Below are 19,383 nucleotides of genomic sequence, written 5' to 3' on the forward strand. Positions count from 1 at the left end.
GAGGAAATTTTTAATTGGAACTCCTAAGGTAAGAGTGTAGTTCTTCAATGTTTTTCTTTCCAAATGTAATTGAGTGGGGATGTCAACTTGATGTAAACCGGAGCTAAATTTATAAAAATAAAAGCTACACGAGCTTAAAAAGAAACTTTAAAAAAAAACATTCATTAAAACTGTTAGATGAAACAATGTTGAGATTCATGCTTTGCTGCTGAGACATAGGCCAGATATATGAACAAAACCATGAGCGTGAAAGATATTGACACATTGCAGCAACGGCACAGGGAGAAAAACCTAAAAAGTAAAAACGAAAAGACGAAACAAAACAATAACACTAGAGTAATTCTACAACGTCACAGCTCTGACAGAATGGCAGGGATGTAATGAGACAACTCGGCAGTTAGAGATTGAAATCCATTCACAAGCTGTGTGTGGAACTCCTGATCTTCCTCACCAATCAATCTGAAGTGTACACGGATGGCACGCTTGCATACCGCCATAAATTCAAGGAGCGCGGCAATGAGTTGCTGCAGTTCCTGCGACCGCAACCTTGTTGCAGGCTCACCAGACAGGAATGCAGTGCACACACTCAGTACCCCGCTGTTAACCTGCAAATAGAAAGTAGAGAAATCTGATCAGTTATATATAGAGAGACAATTTGAATGACGAAGAAAGCAACTGAGACACTTGCTTCAGAAGAACGGAGTTTGAGAGCAAACTTCAACCTGAACTGCAACACTGCCTTGAAGAATTCTCTGTAGGCTCTGGAGACGTGGGAGTTGATCCCCTTCGGAACTGCGAGGCTCTTCAAGTTCATTTCGTAAGGCAGCTGTCCGAGTTTCAATCATCCCAATGGCATTTTCTACTGGGGAGAACTCAAGCGATTCCGATTTGGTAACTAAAAGCCTATTCACAAGAGCTGGGAATGAACCTTCAGTCTGAAGAACAGTTCGCCTCTTCCACTGGTCTTCCAATCCACCTTGAGTCTTTCCATTTTTCGTAAATGGGGTATCAAACAAGAAACGATCAAAGACTCGTGCACGAACACTACCAGTGGAAAGAGAAAAGATTCTCTCCCTTCTGCTTCCCAAATCTTCATCTTCCATGACTGGATCAACAGCAGTTATCTGCAGGTAGCAGACACCAGGCTGCAAATCATCTGCCTTTACCTGCCTGGAATCTGGAATAATGTGTAACGTGTGATTGCCATCCATCCTAGACTCGTATATATGACTAAGTTTCTCCATTATGTCACCTAGCCTTACATCACGGGCCTCCCTGTATACATATTCCTTTCTATCCAACTTTCCAAATCGGTCACTGTAAAACCCAACCCTGTAGTAGGTTGCATCAGTGAATGGAATTGGACTTGATTCCTGCTCAAGTATTGATTCATAGATATTAGTAAGCATCGTGTGACATTTACTCAGCTGTCCATATGCCCTCCTGCTTTTGTAAACTGGGATAACGAGTTCCAGAATGCTTGCACAGAAATGAAAGAGTTCAGCTTGAGAAAATAGCTTATTTGCGAGTTGTAGGTACTTCACTGCAGAGTCAACAGTAAGTTTTGATGCCCCATATCCTTCTACCTCAGCTGCAGAAGTCTCAGAGCTGATCTCATTGCTGACCATTGGACAAATTTTACGTAGAGCAGTTATGTGATCTTTGCTCCAAACACCATCATTTCTTGCCACAAGGGCCTATAAAGAATAAAAATATACTATTAGCTGAAAGTAAACTAGTGAGCAACTGTTTTAAAGTTATGGAGCCATCTTTTTAATTCTCTACTATGCAGAGTAATCCACAAAAATCTTACAAAACTAATAGGAAACCAGATCTCAAATACTGCAGAGAGAGAAAAGACTGGTATAATTATGCATCAAGCTATACACGGAAAGTAATTTCAATTTTACATCAGCTCCTCCTAACTCAGAATAACCAATATCTAGCAATTACTAATGTCAGAGCCTAAACACATTTAGTCCTTGACAATCTTTTGAACTACAACTTAAGAACAAAGTATGTAAAAGAAGGTAACAGAAACCAAGAAAATATGTCAAAATGGAGAGGGGAGAGAAAGAAAATTAGATTGCTTAGTCCAACTCACAACCAACAAAGACACATGTAGAGTTTGGAAGTTTGCAAGGTCAGTCACAACACAAATAGGACTGTGCTAACATCTGAGACACTTCAAAGCTCATGAATTTTGAGAACAGACAAATGCTTCATGCAGGTTTGCATTGTGAAAAACCATAACATTGTTACCTGCATTACAATACCAGCCACAGCAACAGCACACTGGGCAGCTTCTGCCCAAGACTGCATTTCCTGATGTGCATCACATAAATGCAGTAACCACATTATGTGAAGATCTGGGACAGGGGCAAATGCCATAGCCAGTCTATAGAAGCTTTCTGCAGCTGCATATCTGTCCATAGTCATCAAAGAGCCCTGCAAACCAAATTGCAGCCAGTATTAAAATCTAACAATGAACTTCCAAATGAACAGCTACAAAGGATAAAGATCCAACCAGTCTGGTAAATATGTATAATTCTATCCCAAAAGAGTCAAGATCATTTAATGTTACACAAAATATCCTATAACAAACAAAGTTATGCAGGCATTGTCAAACTTACCAGGAGTGCGTGTTCCAAGCTGGCATCAAGAGCAAGAAGAAGACTGTCGGAGAGATACTTCACTTCTGACCAGGACCATCTATTTTCTGTCATTCTTTCTGGAATGTCTAACAGAGCACTCTCAGGAAGTCCACACTCTCTCAAAAGACTCGGGCTCTTAGAGGCATCTGCCACTTCCTCCAGTGATTGCCGAAGACGCCTGGCTTCACCACTCTCTTCTAGTGTTCCATCAGACTTCATCTGAGTCACTTGTACATCAGACATCAACTCTGACAATGTGATGATCAGCATGACCCTCAACCTTGCTGTCTGCATAAAGTAGTAGAAAGAACTCTGCGAAAAAAAGAAGGGGAATTATTTTTTAGTTGAAAATGAACTGGAGCACGTGTCAGAAGGAGCCTACCCTTATAAGCATCTGGAGCCCCATAACAGCCCTTTTTCTGATATTATCATTTCGAAACACAGCAAGTCGAAGAAGATGGAAAGTGACTTGCTTTAAAAAACGGTCATTTTCCCTTGCCATCAAATTTGCACCATGAAGATTGAAGACACTGTTGAAGACAGGAAGCAGTGATCTCCAGAAAGACAATGGTTGATTTCGAGAGAAGAAGCTCATGAATATAGCTGTGACGCAATCAAATTTTCCATAGTCAGTGGCGATGCTATGGGATGCTGCCATTGTGGAAAACTTCTCAGTTATTTCCAAAACCTGAAGACTGACAGAAGCACTCAAGTTTTCTTCCCAGAGCTCCTGAAAGGTGAAAGCTATTAACCACCTAATAGTATAAAAGAAATGATGGACAAGTTTAAAAAGCAAGATCAGATTTATATACTGCAGAAGGTAAATGGGGATCATGCTGCAATCAACAAACATGGAATAGTTACAGGAGCCTTACCAATTTTTGTCTCAAAATTGGATGCAAAGATTCTCTTAGTGCTTGTGCAGAAGCTCCAATTCTAGAGGATTGTGCCTGAGCCAGAGCTTCCCTTAAGGAATATGGCTGGCTAGGGGAGCTTAACTGAGAATTTACTCTCTGCCACGAATACCCATTTTCAGGTGTACCCTGAGGCTGCATTAAAGAGATTCAAGATTCTTGAGGACACGTTTGAAGATATTGACTTCTATGTAACAAAACTGAATGATTTACTCCAAGACGAGACATGAAACTACTAATGGAAGCAAGATTTTATCCACTGTGCACAAGATTGAACTCCTTATAAGCAGTGAATAAAAAAAACATGGGCCTCGTTGGTTTCTTAAGGAACTAAGATCAGAAAATTAACTCACTCTGACTTCTTGTCTAGATGCCTCAGACAGATAGTTGTTGATCGCAGGAGAGAGTCTGTCAGAATACTTGGGGGAAGCAGGGCCATCACCAACAGGACTGCGAGAACTAGATCCCATAAGCATGCCATCAGCAGGTTTTCTGTGCTGTGAAACACATTGAATACAACTAGTGTTATGGGAAACATTTGAAGTTGGAGTATGTTGTGTTCAATTAAGCAACTTGTACATTTCATAATCTCAGAAATACATCTGGACTATGAGAAGACCTAAAAGAGTTTAACTCCGTTCACTGAGGAAGAAACACGGAAAAGTGAATGATTTCAAGAATGAGTCACAGAATGAAAAATAATATGAGCTAAATCCTCAAAGAACTAAACAACTAGAACAATTAATACGCACCATTCGTTCGAAAGTCCATTTACATCCAAAACAGTCTAGAAATTTGATGCTTAAACATAGCTCAGTGAGTTTTCTGACGTTAACTTAGATTTTTACCAACTAAACAAGAACTAAAATGTAAGTGCCACATGAGACCACATTATCACTTTCAGAAAAGAATGAGGACATGAACACCCTCAAAATGGGAACAAAAGCAAAGTATGTTAACAATATGAATAAAAGGTCATAGATAATCACTAAGGTAACAAATAACCTAGAGGAGTAATTAATAAAAGGCAACCTCAAATAGAACAAGGCATTCCTCCATGAGTTTGAAAAATAATCTAGTTCTAGCAATGCTTTGCTGCCACGCCTTGACAAGTGATGCATCATCAAGGTTCCGGACAATTTGCAAAATAGCGACTAAAACTTCACGCTTTTCAACAGCATTGAGGTTGTAAAACACAGGCATTTCATCTAGAATCTGCATAGAGCACAACACCACTAGTTAGGATTTCTTAGTTTATGACATTGATCATGAACTGATACGTGCATCATTCTATATTTTGGAGGACCACAAACTTTCATAATAGGCTTATTTATGGATATGCCCCCTGTGCTTTCAAAATAGTCTCAGATTACCACATGTTCTTTGAAATGTCTCAATATACCACCTATACTTTCAGTAAGTGTCTCACGTTAGCTACTCCGTCAGATTTGAGATAAGTTCCATTAGCTGATGTGGCCCCCACTTATTTCCAATCTCTTAACAAGGGAGAGGAAGGGTTAGTCAGGTTGAGAAAAGGGGAAATTTGGGAGAAGAAGGTTAGGTTGAGGGAATTTCAGATTTGGGAATCTGGAGGTTCAGATTTTGGAGAAAAGGAGGCATTTGGGAGAAAAGGGGAATTTGATTTGGGGATTTCAGATTTGGGAGATCCCCACAACATTCAAACCATCCTTCTTCTCCCAAATCTGAAATCCCCAAATCAAATTCCCCATTTTCTCCCAAATCTAAACCTCCAAATTCTCAAATCTGAAATTCCCTCAACCTAACCTTCTTCTCCCAAATTCCCCCTTTTCTCAACCTAACTAACCCTTCCTCTCCCTTGTTAAGAGATTGAAAAGAAGTGGGGGCCACATCAGCTAATGGAACTTCTCTTAAATCTGACGAAATAGCTAACGTGAGACGCTTATTGAAAGTATAGGTGGTATATTGAGACATTTCAAAGAACGGGTGAGTATATGATAAACTTCAAAAGATGGTAAACTTCAAAAGATGGTACAGCTACATTGAGTATATGATAAACTTGTACTATAATGTTGAAAAGCATCTTTACTTCATGATAATTTAAGTGGTTAACGCAAAAATAAGATTCCCACTAGCAGGGTTAAACAATGAAAAGGAGAAGCAAAATGAAAAGAAAAAACTTTTATACTTTGCATTATGAAAATAACACTATGCACCTGTCCGATAAGTGGAAAATATAGCTGCGCAATATAAAGTTTATCTTCGGGCTTTTGGTATCGAGCATCAAACTCATGCTTGCACAAAAGGACTACTAAAATTCTAGCCGCCTACATGCAGACACATGAAAGGGTTAGAACAGAAGCATAACATATGGTGCACATCTAATCAACAATAAATTTTCAAGACTTGGCAAATTTATATATATCGTATCAAAATCTTGTATATGTGTTCATGCCTCCTGGTAAAGGAAGGTGCAAATTAAGGATGGATGAGTATAAAAATGTATCCACCAACATAAGTAGAACAAAATAAAAAATGTCAGGGCAGATTATGAACTCCAAGCTTTTTGTTTCTTGGAAAAAAAACACTAAATAAATAAATAAATGCACAATTATCCCTATAAACTCACCTTTGCCCGCAGAGATAAATCATCATGATCCCAAGTAAGAAATAGCTCTTGTATTAGAACAGACGAAAGGTAGTTCCTATGACATGAGCATTCACTTCATCAAGACACGCTAACACTCAAAAGCTTCTTATACAGATGAGGTCTATGCAATAAAAGTAAACAAAATCTTGAAAGAAAAAAAAATGATAACATCCATCTTACTCACAACTATTAGCATGCAAATAAATAATCACGGAGATCAAATGAATCTTTCTTTTCTTATTAGAAATAAACCTCCAAAAGAGAGGGTTCATTTTATTGAAGGCAACAAACCTACCCATGTGTGATGAGCTCAGTGTAATGTGCATAGCTTGCAAAGATTGCATTTAATATAAATAGTGAGGAAAGTCATGAATTTGGTAAATGAGGGGGAGGGAGGGGGGAAGGAGAGAGAGAGGAGGAGGAAGGGGAGGGTAAAATACCACAGAAGACATACTTTTCTTTTCCAAAAGTTCATCAGTAGTGCCATGGTAAAAGTAAGAAGGTGAGGTAACCATAAGTGAGACAGTTAATTAGTAAGTTACCTATCAGAAGGGTCTCTCCCAGGCATTTCCACAAAAAGGTCATGATCACATATAATTTGCAAAAATGTGAGCTTGCAATCATGCAGAACCAATTGACATACCCCAGAAAACTTGTCCAAGTACAAGGACACCTGCAGCACATGGAAGACACCATAAAGTGAATGGAAACTACAAAATGGCAACCAGAAAGCTGAAACAAATGGATAAACCTAGCGCTTACATTGGCCCTTTCAATCTCATTTTTATCATTAATATCATGCATGCATCTAGAGCAGTACTTTCTTGTTCAATCAAAATTTCATGATGTTGTTCTTTCACTGTACATATATTCTTTCTGGACCCCCTTTGCTCAAAAGAAATATATAAACATACACCCACACCCACACACACAAAGAAAGGAATAGAAAGATTTGATTCAAAATTTGAATAAAACATTAAAAGTACTAAGGCGCAACATGTGCACCTCTAGGACGGGAGCATAGCTCAGCTCTACAAACTGAATAACAGAAGTTGAGCAGAAGGCTTAAGAATTCATAGGGTTGTCTTTTTCTATAATTGTTGGCTACTCCATGGTTTTTTTGTATCTTTTTTAGGTTAAAGCTAGTGGTTGCAGTTTTCTATGTTTTTGTGTTTCCTTTTTTTAATTAATACCTCTTGTTTCATAAATATATATAAACAAGACAGATAAGCAGACAGCATACCAATTCAAAAACTTGGCGAGGTTCGATGATGGACAAGAGATCATAACAAAAGAAAGCCAAACTGCTGTTTAAACGCTTTGCCAAGCTTAATCCTTTCTTACAACGTTCATGCACTTCTGTTAGTAGGCAATCATACAACTGCATTATACATCTGAATACACCTTCTTTCAATTGCATAGGCGGAATATCTTCACCTGCAATGCAAAAAGAAAAATAAATAATAAGAACCTGAAGAAAATTGTCTGCAAATACTTATCATAATAACAGGGGAATTAGAAACCTAGGCACAAATAGAAATCCAAATTTAAGAGATGCAAGAATATTCCATAGAAATGTAGACACTATATAAGACCAGAACAGTATGGAACAGGTATGAAGTAGAAACTGTAAATAGTCCAATAAGGTAGGATAGGAAAACAATCTTTTCTGGGCAATTGTTAAAAAAAACAAAAAAAAACTATATTATAGCTGTTGGAATGATCACTGAACCATTTCACTTATGTATGGCTATTAGATATTTTAATAAATTGAAGTTCTAAGAACATAGAAACAATGTTTGTGACCACTTGTGAGAGACAGAAGCTTGTAGGCTGAAGAGATATTTTCACCATGGTTCAACTTTATACATGATTACTGACGTTCTACACATTCTCACTGAAATTTACTAGCTAATAGATTCTGAGTCCACCAAACACACCACTTGCCTGCCTGAGTACTTTCTCTTCATTGGTTTATCTGCCATCTATTTTCAATGACATTGCTAATATGTATACAACTTGCTAGACAGAAGTATAACTGTTAAAAATTTGATTTCTACAACATGTTACTACTATTATTTCTTTGTTTGGTTACTAGAAAGCTATTGTTTGCAGCTTCTTTTTCGTGTTTGTGTGCAGAAGGGTCATAGCTGTATGAGAGGAAGAATAGACGCTGTTTAACACTCAAAAAATATAAAGTTAAAATAGCAATCAGATGATTTGTTACGAATAATTTCCTTGCATTGAAATCTACCTAATGGAAGATTATGATAGAAAAGACGCATCTTCTCCAATGCCATTGACTTGACAATTAGCTCAAGGAAAAACCAAGCCATTGCCAAAACGTCATCATACACAGGTCCAACACGGTATCCTTTAGCCTGCACAATGAAATAATAAAGTTTAAAACAGTTGGACTGTTGGAACAAAATAATGATGATAAGAATCATGAACATCAGAATCAAAGGATGCAAACATTACAAATCGACACAAGCATAATTCATGAAATCAGGATTCTCCACTAGATGGGTATGAAGTCTTCAAACAAAGTACAATGGAAAGAAGAGGGAGGGAGTTGATATATAAGAGATGGGAGAGATATGAGGGAGAATGCACAAAATTAAAAGGAAAGAAAAAACTTTAAAACTGTTAGTTTTTAGTTTTTGTTTTAACAAGCATTTGACATACGTATTTTCCTCCTTTCCTCACATCTATCATCTCTCTTCTCAACATCCTCTCATTTTCCTTCATCTTTAATTAAAAATGAAAACCAAAACTTAAAATACCAAACAGACCATAACTTAAAAGGAGAAAAAATTAATTTTGCTAAGTAGATTAGACATGAAGTGATCTTGGACTACCCCGGGCTATACATATAAAAGTTAAGCAATTACGATCTCGGACAACCCTGAGCTATACATATAAAAGTTAAGCAATTATCTCCCCATTCTTTTATAATAGTAATAGAAAAATGAGCCATGGAAACCCATTAGATTAAAGATGATGCTATAAGAGAAATACAGCCTCACAACCAAACTAGAAGGAGTAGCTTAGGACTCTGGCATGACAGAAACCAATCCAATTGGGTAACACAATAACATGGAGAAGTTTGGGCTTCTCTTTGGGCATCTGTCACTGGGCATTTTAAGGATTACCATTTTTCTATTATCTTGAGAGATATGAGTGCTGTCTTAAGATAAGTTTACTTAAGATGTGTTTTTATCTCTAACCTATCTTCGGGGGGGTAGCTTTAGCTGAATATTTCTTGTTTCTTGTTTCCTGCTTTTAATTGAGCAGTGTTTTTATTTGTTGTATAATCGAGGATAGCTTGTCCTCTTGATTATCAGAAAAGTTTCTATTCAAAAAAAAAACATTAACATGGAGAATTTATCAAACCCCAATTGGCAGGGAACAAGTCTTCTTTCAGTTGAGTATACTGTATGAGAGAAGGAAACAGCATATCTCATTTTGTCAGGAGGAAGAAGAAAACCAATAGTGATGATCAAGAAAGCACATGGTAATAGCAATTGGCATATGAAAATCTCCATCCCGACAGGCGTACCTTACTACGGGCCAAGCTTCCCCAAACAGTTGACAGACCAGGATAAACTGGTGGTTGACGACCTCCAAAGTCATCAAACGCATAATCAACATAGTTAACTAGGAAGTGATTTCTTTCAGCATCATCAACCGACTCCTGCTGTACCCTACAGAAGACGTTCCATACGTGTGAAACCAGAAGCGTTTTAAACAATGCAAGAAGAGCAAAGGCTGGTGCAGAGTACAACTTTACAGCAAACGACCAGTGATTACGAGTAGAGCAGAGGACCAATGTGTATCATATTTAAGCATTTTGTATCGTGTTGTATGATATTACCCTAAACCCAAACCCATTCTCTAATTTAATGAATTTTGTCTTGTTTTATGCATAAAGAAAAACCATAAACCCACATCCACACTAAATAAACCATAGCCTAAAGGATTTTTTCCAGAAGCAAAAACGTAAATAAATAAATCATCTTCCATAAAAGTTTAGCTTTCACCACCGTATTGCAAACTATATGCATGCCTAAAAAGTACAATTGCGTACTACTAAAATTTAGTTATGGAAGAAACACAAACTATAAGTTTTTTTTCTTTAAAAAACACTTCTGAAGCCATGATAAATTACAATTCTGAAGAATGTAAAATCATTAATCAAAACTAAACCACACACCGGGTCACGATATTAACCATGGCTCTGAATGCTGCAACCTGAAAAACAGCAGTAAAATCAGAAATTAAGATGGCATTACACAACCCAGAACCCAGTCAGTAGAAGGATGAATCTATATTGTTACCAAAGGAGTTATTGAATTACCAATTCAGGAAATAAAGACAACAAATGGAGCAAGAACAACAATTAATGTTAAAAATCAGTACTAGAAATTTTAAAAGAACCTGGAGGGTTTCTCCACCATTGCCTATTAGATGGAGAAGCATATTCAAAATTGGATGAAGAAACTGAAGCAAAGCAATGGAATCAACATTCTTCAAACTGTTAATAGCCTGCATGCAAAATTTTCAGACACTCGAATCACTTCTCGCTCGGCATACGCTAAACACTACAATATCAATATGCAAGGAAAAGACAGAAAACAAAACCCCTCTATACTAATTACACTGCTTACAAGTAATTGCACGATCAACATGCCAGACACATATTAACCAATAATCCAATTAGCAACGTTATGTGTATATTGAGATTTAAAGTGAAAGATATGTACCCTAATATCACCTTATTCAAAATAAAAAATTCTAATAGCATATACATACCTGTATTTCACAACTTTTGTTATAAATGAGATAATGGAATTTTGTGCCACAATAATACAAGAAAACAGGAAAAGTGGATGTAAAATAAAGAATTAAAAGGAAGAATACCTCCAGAAGTTCAGAACCCCAAGGTGCACTTGTTCGAAGAGTGTGCCTATCGTATTCAAGGAAAAAATCTCTTATGCGCTCATTGATAGGATATAACGACGAACAAAGCCTTAAGCGCAATCGAAATATATTCTTTCCATCTTCCAAATAATCCAACCTCTCCTGGTTGTGGGAAAGGAGTGGAGATAAACAGGCAATGGAATCATCAGTTTAAGAAAACAAAAGCTTCCTACCAACTACAAGAGTAGAATGCTGCTCGTGTATATGAGACTGACAAAAATGGCTTATCAAAACAAAAGATGTAGTTTAACATGCTCGATGTGGCATACATAAAATTAATGGAATGAGCACTCAAAATTAATGAAATTAATATGTACTTGTTGAGGAAAAACTGAGATTCAATTGTTATGTATAATATATCCCTCTGCCCTGGTAACCATTAAAGTGAGGTTCAAACTAAAAAATGATATAAAGAGAATCAATTCAAATAAAAATGAAAAAGGAATGAAATCATAAAACATAAACAAGTCATAAACTCAAAAAGCAACCCAAACATACTCTGGCCATATCCTGGAGATAATGTGGAACCAGCTCCCTCATAATTGGCAAAGAAATTTCAGAGCGCAACCTGAGAAGAAAAACAACCATTATTGCTTTGGGATACCATTGATAACATTAAGACTCTAAAAGCCATGGGAAGATCAAACAAGTAGCAAGTAATAAACTAAAGCACAATGTTTGAAGACCTTTGCAAAATTTGTTTAATTCGCATAATCGAGCCCAACAGAGTTAATCACGATATTGTATTTTCATATTGAAACCAGTAACCAAACTGAGGCACGCACTTAGATACAAGTTGTATTAACGCTCGATCTATTTTAGCAATTTCATTGAATGAAGAAAGATTGGTTTCAAAGGAATAACATACATTCATACATGATCAGTATATTAAACAAGCAACCCAAAACTTTTGAGTTTCATTCAGTTTTAAGAACAAAAGAGGAAGAAAGATCAGATTTGAAGGCATATACATACTGAGCATGTGTGGATAATGGAAGTGCCGCGTATCCAATTACTATCTGCAAAGTCAACGAATGTAATAGTCATTTTAAGGGAGTAGATATGATCAAAATGAAGCAGCAGGGTAAAACTAGCCACAAAAGAAACTAAACTATTGTTGGGGGTGGGGGGAGTGAAAATTCTTGGGGAAAATTAGCAAGTCCTTCAGAGAAACAAAAACTGAACTTACCGGCTTTGGAGCTTCTAATTTTGTTTGAAGATCAACATGAAAAAAAGTAAATAAAAGATGATGTGTTGGTGTCCAGGTGGCAGGGAGAGAGAGCTTTATTTCATCATGGTAGCAGGCCACCCTTGCCCCAACAGTCAATTGTGTGTGAGCCCACTTCTGAAGTGATGCACTTGGCTCCCGTGGATACATTGCCTAGTCAAATCAATTGCACCACAAACCAAACAAGTAAGGAATGAATTCAGAAAAGTGAAATTCTTACATAATAATAGGCATATTTACCTCTAAAGGCTGCCTACGAATATCATTATCATCCTCCCGAAGTTCAACTCTTATGAACAAATTCCTCTTCCGACTTAAACTAACAGTCATAGGATACACATACAGACAATGAAAAAGCTGCAAGAAAGGCTCATTTCTTGTTGTAGTACGGAAGTCGAAAGCTTGAAACTGGAAATTAATCAAAACAGTCACTTTAGTATATATCATGCATGAATACAAAACATTAAAAACATAATTAAAATTGGAAATACTATTTATTGCAATAGACGTTTCTGATATGTTGCATGCATATCAGAAGGATAGAAATGAATGACAGATAGAACCAGCAACCCAGTTAGTGGTGCCATGTACAATATTATACATTATATATATAATTAAGATGTAAGACAGTGAACAAACCAGTTTTTACAAATGAAATGGAACAACAATACAAATCAAGTGAACCAGAGGTCACTGAGGGTTCACTTAAATATTATAGCTGCCGTTAATCAGACAAACAACCATAGAATGAAACTATCAAACACAAGTAAACAACCCAGACCCTAACAAATTATACACACAACCAGAAACCTTAAAAAATAAAAAAAATAAAAACCTAAGAAACAGCTGCCTCTTAGCAGACATTCAGAAAGAAGGACCCGCTGCAGGGATATCATTTTCTCAAAGCATATACGCAGAAACAATGACCCACAGTAACACTTGAATTTGAAGACAAAAAGCAGTACGATGCTATGATACTTACATCATCAGAACCGGGAACTGAATTTCCATGAGCATTTGATCCATTTCCAGATATTTCTTTGGCATCGAAAGAATTCCACTTAGAGCTGCTACCCTGAGGACCATCCAAACCATTACTTGGGAGCTTCCCAAATGTGGAATCGGTTATGCGATCATCAATAGAATCATTGGTCACACTACCACTTTCTGATATATTTTCCATGTCAACATGGTCATTCTGGTGCTTCTCGATTTCAAGTCTCAAAACACCTTTCACAGGTTTGTGGATCTTGCGTTTGGGATCCTAAAATTTTCAGGTCAACCACCCAAAAGAACACACACTGTCATAATCTGAAAATCTATAGCACTCTAAGTTTAGACATACTGAACAATTATTCGGAAACAATCTGTATCTCCTACATAATTTTTGGGGAAAACAAAATACAGACAAAAAAATTCAAGCCAATAAAGTGAACACGCACAAGCACCATGAATAAAGATTATGGAGGTGTTAAATATTCATTCAAGAGGATTTGTGCATACCTGAAGTGAGTCCTCAGTATAGCATTCTTTGACTTTATTTAAATTTGATATTTCGACAACAACAGAGCTTCGACTTGAATAACCTAGCTTCCCATCTAATGTAACCTTTGCACTAGGCTCAAACACACCCTCATGAGAGCTTGAACCAGATATACTAGCAGCAAGAGGACTGCTTGGTGAAGCAGACCCACCAGAAGCTGCACCAATGCTGTTATCAAATAATGAAACAACGGCCCAGGCGAAGGACTCTCTGTAAGGCATTATTTGAGACCACACCTGCAGTTTTTGCTTTTCTTTCTCGGTCAAGTGTACCTGTTCAGGTAGAGTGAACCCAGACTTCATAAAAAGCAGATATAAATTAACAGTTTGGAAAGTTGCATAATATTAATATATAATCATGTGCACAAACAAAGACACAAATGCTCACATGCTCAAACCATCCTAGCCTACCCAAAAAGAAAAAATTGTGAGCCAACCTCTATTTCTCAAGAACAAGGGAGTAGTGTAGAATGTCATTTCTTTCACCACACAATGCAAGTCGAGGTTGATACAAACTTCTTAAAAAACTCTTTTACCAATTTTATTTTTAAAGAAAGCTCTTTTACCATTTAAGAGAGCATGCCCTCCATTACATTGTTTGCAATCATGTATCCTATCTATTCCATGATATCTATTCTCCCTTCCTCTTCCCTTCACAATGACGTCAAGATAATTCAAATTACTCCTCATGCATGTATTAATTTCATGTCATTCCAATAGTAAAACCATAAAAAACAAAATTCCTTTATCTTGTCATCAAATTGTGGCACTTCTAACTTTATAGAACAATTACAATCTATCTCTCATTCCATAAATTACTGTTTTGTCATTTTGAAAGTCCATGTGCAAAGCACAAATTAAAGGATACATCTTAGCAAGTCAAATGGATATAGGTGAAAATATTAGAAATACACTAGGAAAGGTGAAATCATTATGAATGTGTACTACATTACACTAAGTCATTTTTCTAATATATTGCTATTTAAAAATAATTTCAATTCTAAATCTGAAAAATAGAAAAAATTGACAGTTATGCAAATTTATGTTTTTTTTATTATGTTTATTAACTTAATATATATAGTGTACAAACTGACAATGGAGCATTAAGTAGAGGAGGTAGTATCAGGAAAAACTATGGATGCTTTATCTGGTTGTTCTACTTGGAAAAGAAATCAACATTTTAAAGCAACTTAGGATTTCATATGATCTTCCATTGAAAGACAACTCCAATTTTAGCATAACAAATTTCAAATCATAATCACAAGTTGAAAACAATGAATAAATAATAAAAAAGTAACATATATACTTGGACATACTGGTTCTTTACGAGAATAAACTGAAGGCGTAACCCCGCCTTCTTCTGTAGCATGCTTCTCTAACTGGATTAGCAGACAAACCGATGATGATGGAGCATCCAAATAGAAGATTCCACGAGGTTCAAAAGAAATCTTCACCAAAAATGATGACAGGGGCAACAAAAAAGTTTTTAGTCATAACATATGCCGAAGTAAAGGAAACCCATTGAAATTGGAGGGGGAAAAGTTATATTGATCTTATAGCTTACATCCTTCTTTTCGGTTGGTGCATGACGAAAATAGAAGTCCTCTGACAGTTTTTCTCTTCTCTCCCTATTGTATAAGCAAATTGTTCCGTAAAATGGTTCTACATGACAGGGAGGAGAGGACATGGAGAGAGCACAAAGTCAGAAGTCTTGAAACAGCTCCAAGATACAAAAGCAGTACTACAAAGAAGTGAGCACCAACGATATAGCACCCGTACAAAGAGCATAACACTCACCAGCTAATCCCGCTTGAAACGATAGGGACAGAACTTTCACTGAGATCTTCAATCCACTGTGACAGTCCAAATGAATAGAGAAAAAGACAATTAATAAACACCGGGAACAGCCCAAAGAGGCAGAGATGAAATTCTACTTAACAACAAGATTTTAGATCTGCCATACTGAGATATTGGTGTTTCGGGAACCCTTTGGCCAAATATCATTGACCTTTCATTTTCCCAATCAAAAGCTGGTTCATAAGCAGGGAGTGGTGATTGACCAAAATGCTGCATATACAATATCAACTTTAAAGAATGAGCACTAAACAGGAGCAGATGGGTCATTTGAACTACTGTAGTATGTTTTAGAGATTAAAAAAGAAAGGTACTGAATAAAAGTAACTTCTGCTGCATGTATAAAAACTATCCTCAAGCCAATAAAACCTTTGGATCATTGGAGTGTACCGAATCGGATACAGTAGCATCCATAAATTGTCGTCCCGAGGTACTTGGGACATCATCATCAGTAGTATCTTCCACCTTGGTTCGCCTTGCACTTGAAAGGTGCATTTCTGCAAATAGGATCAAGATATTTCAAGAACTCTATGAAGAAGTCGATGGCAAAACCCAGTCCTGCAATGTCACTCAATCTTACTGCAATCTGACTTGTTATCACATAATTAACTTGTACATCACAAAAACTTAGCATCTAACAGGTGCCTATTGAAATAAACAATTTTAGTACTTGGATTACACCAGTCTTCCACTTTAACCAGCACTAGACTGTCACCTATTAGAGGCGGGCCAAACTCACAACAGCATGTATTCCCCATATCTATAACTACCTTTAAAATTTTCACAAACTATATATGTTATGCCAAAAAACCAAGTTACAAGCATTCCATTGTTTTCTCTTTACATTGTCTTTAGAAACCAGGTGTAGAAAATAACAAATACAGAACAAAAAATCAAATCTTTATCATTAATTAAAAACTCCAGGAAAATAGGTATCGACCAGATACTGGTAATGGACACGTTTACACCAATTGTGTCCTTTTATAAGATGGGTTTCATACGTGTAACATAAAAGGGGCTGTGGTGTCCAATTATGAAAGTTTCCAGAGATTAATCTAAACACTTAAAATCCTTCTGATGTAAAGACCCAAATGCACCCCCATATGTGCATGCTCGTGTAAGCAAAAGGCTCCAAGAATGAAAGAAGGGGTTACATACCAGTCTCAATATCAGTGTCAGGACCCTCATAAATCTGGTTCTGAAATGACGACGGTCCAACACTCTCGTAGTGACCATACTTGTTCTCATCCTTCACCCAGTCTGTTGTGTAGCACTGTACCAGCTCCTTCAGATGCGGCCACTGCTCCAAATTCTCCTCAAACTACAAAAACCCAACAGACCAAATAATCAAATAAGTACCCATTTTTAATTATTAAGCTCAATCCCTTTAAAAGCTTGAAACCAACCCAAAAAATTCAAAGACAGAGAAATGTACAAGCACATTACCTTGCTTTGCCAGTGAAGTAAATACTCAAAATCATATACAATTTATTGCATTTCTAAAGTAGAATTCTTGGACCCTTTCAGCCCAAAAAGAAAGGGAAGAAAAAACAAAGCCAGAGAGTAAGACACATTACCTTGTTTTGCCATTTGGTCGTGTACGGAGTGGAATCGCGGCGAGGCCGCAGGTTGAGCATGGCGGATCTATGGGTCAAAAGTTTTGGACTACAAGAAAAAAGAGGATGAAGAAGGACAGGACACAGAGATAACAAAACCGGGTTTCTTTCAAATTTGTGATTTTCTTTTTGGTTTTTAAATGGCAGACACAGACAGCAGTAGTGGGACAAGATGAAATGTAGTGCTGTATTTGGTAGATCTTAACTGCAACCAAAAGCTAAAGCAAAGAAACTTAAAGAAATGCCTGAAATGAGTAAAATTTGAAAGAAAGAAAGAAAGACTGAAAGAGAGAGAGAGAGAGAGAGAGAGAGAGAGAGAGCAAAGGCCAGAGCTTGAACACTGTACGCTCGCACTCAAGTCAAGAACAGTCCCACCAGAGAAAAATGCCAAGCGGGTCTTGGCTGTTTTATCGCACCCCAATGCTTCGGGTCTGGCCCGTGGGATAGTTTATTACTTTAGTTTTATTGTTTAAAATGAAATTATTGGTTGTTTTTATTAAATAAATAAATCTTGAATACATTATGATGTTAAACTTTTACAGCTAACACAATGTTGTATCATCATTTTATGATTAAAATTTTTTAAAAAACACTTGTTCAGTCCAGTATTATGGATATATAAATACGGGAAATTCTTTCTTATGTTATGTAATAACATTTCATACAATTAATTAGGTAAGTTTTGTTTAAATGCATTGTCTAACAGTTTGACAATGTAATATGTTTAGTTGTTTTGATCATATATTTATAAGCACGTAGAATAAAGATGGATTTGAAGTCCTAAGGTGAATAGCTACATCACAATATAGAAAAGTTTAGGATGAGGGGAGGCTATCCCAATCTAAGATCAGGGCATACCAAGGTTTCTTTGAGGACTCTCCATTAAGTATTTTATGTTAAGATTAGTTAGGGATTTCTAATCTTGGCCATTTGATTGCATGTGTGTTGCATATTAAGTCCACCAACATATCTAATAAATGGCTGAGATTAGAAAGCCTTAACCAATCCTTAACTTATAATCTTTAGTGGAAAAGCTCCTTGAAGTAGGTAGGGTAAAAGTAGAATAATATGTAATTAGCAATTTATCAAAGTAAGTTTAAATTTACTTCTTATCAATAATTTAGTATGGTATGTACTAAACCAATGATTAGGTAACTTCTGTTTGAATGTATTGTTCATACTAACAGTTTAGCAATGTGGGTAGGTCAAATGTCTCAGTGATAACAACAAAACATAGGATAAAAGCAAATGGGTTTGAGGTATTCAAGTGGGTAGGTCATATGTAGCATAATATGTAATTATTGCAACAAGTTAGTGTCTTTTAAATACAAAATATATTAGAGGAGAGGAAACTGAACTCACGAGTCACGACTTCATGAGTAGGGAAGCACTCTTGAGTATTTGAATTATAAACTCCGTATGAGTTGGGTGTTTTTTAAATCAGCGATGATCTGAGTCTTGAATGTAGGAGATCTTTCACTGTTGAGAAGAAAGATACTATTACACAAGCAGTTAGTTACTATATTTGTACACATTATCTTCAGGGAGAGTTATCTCGATGTCTCAACTTATTCTCTCAACGTCAAGATATAACACAAGCACAACAGACTAGCATTTCCTTCTATTGTTTCGCTTCTAAGAAAAGCAATTGGTATTTTGCTTTCTCCACTTGTCTTTTTTTATGCATACTTTTCTAGCTTCTGACCAAATAAAACTTCACACATAAGTTACAGCTACTATGTATGTAGATCTAGGATTCTAGTGCAACCTTTTCCTGCACCCTTGGCAGTTGGTGCCGTTTTTGGACCCTTTTGTAAATGCTCATGGCTTTTACTGTTAAGCTTTTTTATACTAATTGATGAAAAGGTTCTTGCACCAACAACACAAGTGGAATAGTTTCCAAAAAGAAAACAGGGACAATGTCACATTATCAATTTACTTTCAAAAAGACTAATAATTAGAG

At 36.5% G+C, this 19,383-nt stretch overlaps 1 protein-coding gene across 2 annotated transcripts; it reads right to left on the reverse strand.

Moving 5' to 3' along the window:
* Nucleotides 1–146: 146 nt before the first annotated feature.
* SPK1 (guanyl-nucleotide exchange factor) lies at nucleotides 147–17,818 on the reverse strand. 2 transcript variants are annotated; one of them, XM_021946563.2, is made up of 30 exons: nucleotides 17,382–17,818; nucleotides 16,963–17,125; nucleotides 16,174–16,301; nucleotides 15,914–16,017; nucleotides 15,748–15,803; nucleotides 15,515–15,612; nucleotides 15,267–15,398; nucleotides 13,912–14,223; nucleotides 13,391–13,672; nucleotides 12,649–12,816; nucleotides 12,370–12,561; nucleotides 12,156–12,199; nucleotides 11,679–11,748; nucleotides 11,121–11,282; nucleotides 10,638–10,745; nucleotides 10,414–10,451; nucleotides 9,760–9,904; nucleotides 8,452–8,578; nucleotides 7,441–7,634; nucleotides 6,740–6,870; nucleotides 6,177–6,252; nucleotides 5,764–5,874; nucleotides 4,601–4,783; nucleotides 3,922–4,065; nucleotides 3,530–3,703; nucleotides 3,037–3,384; nucleotides 2,634–2,966; nucleotides 2,263–2,448; nucleotides 723–1,697; nucleotides 147–605 (listed from the first exon to the last, which is right to left on the reverse strand). In XM_021946563.2, exons 1-30 carry the CDS (start codon nucleotides 17,439–17,441, stop codon nucleotides 351–353), a joined length of 5,499 nt encoding a protein of 1,832 aa, XP_021802255.1. In that variant the 5' UTR covers nucleotides 17,442–17,818; the 3' UTR covers nucleotides 147–350. The 2 variants fall into 2 exon arrangements, with proteins under 2 accessions (XP_021802255.1, XP_021802256.1); XM_021946564.2 differs by having other exon boundaries at nucleotides 16,195–16,301; nucleotides 17,382–17,817.
* Between the last annotated feature and the right edge of the window lie 1,565 nt (nucleotides 17,819–19,383).

Source organism: Prunus avium, chromosome 4 (assembly GCF_965620075.1).
Source record: "Prunus avium chromosome 4, drPruAviu1.hap1.1, whole genome shotgun sequence".
NCBI lineage: Eukaryota > Viridiplantae > Streptophyta > Magnoliopsida > Rosales > Rosaceae > Prunus > Prunus avium.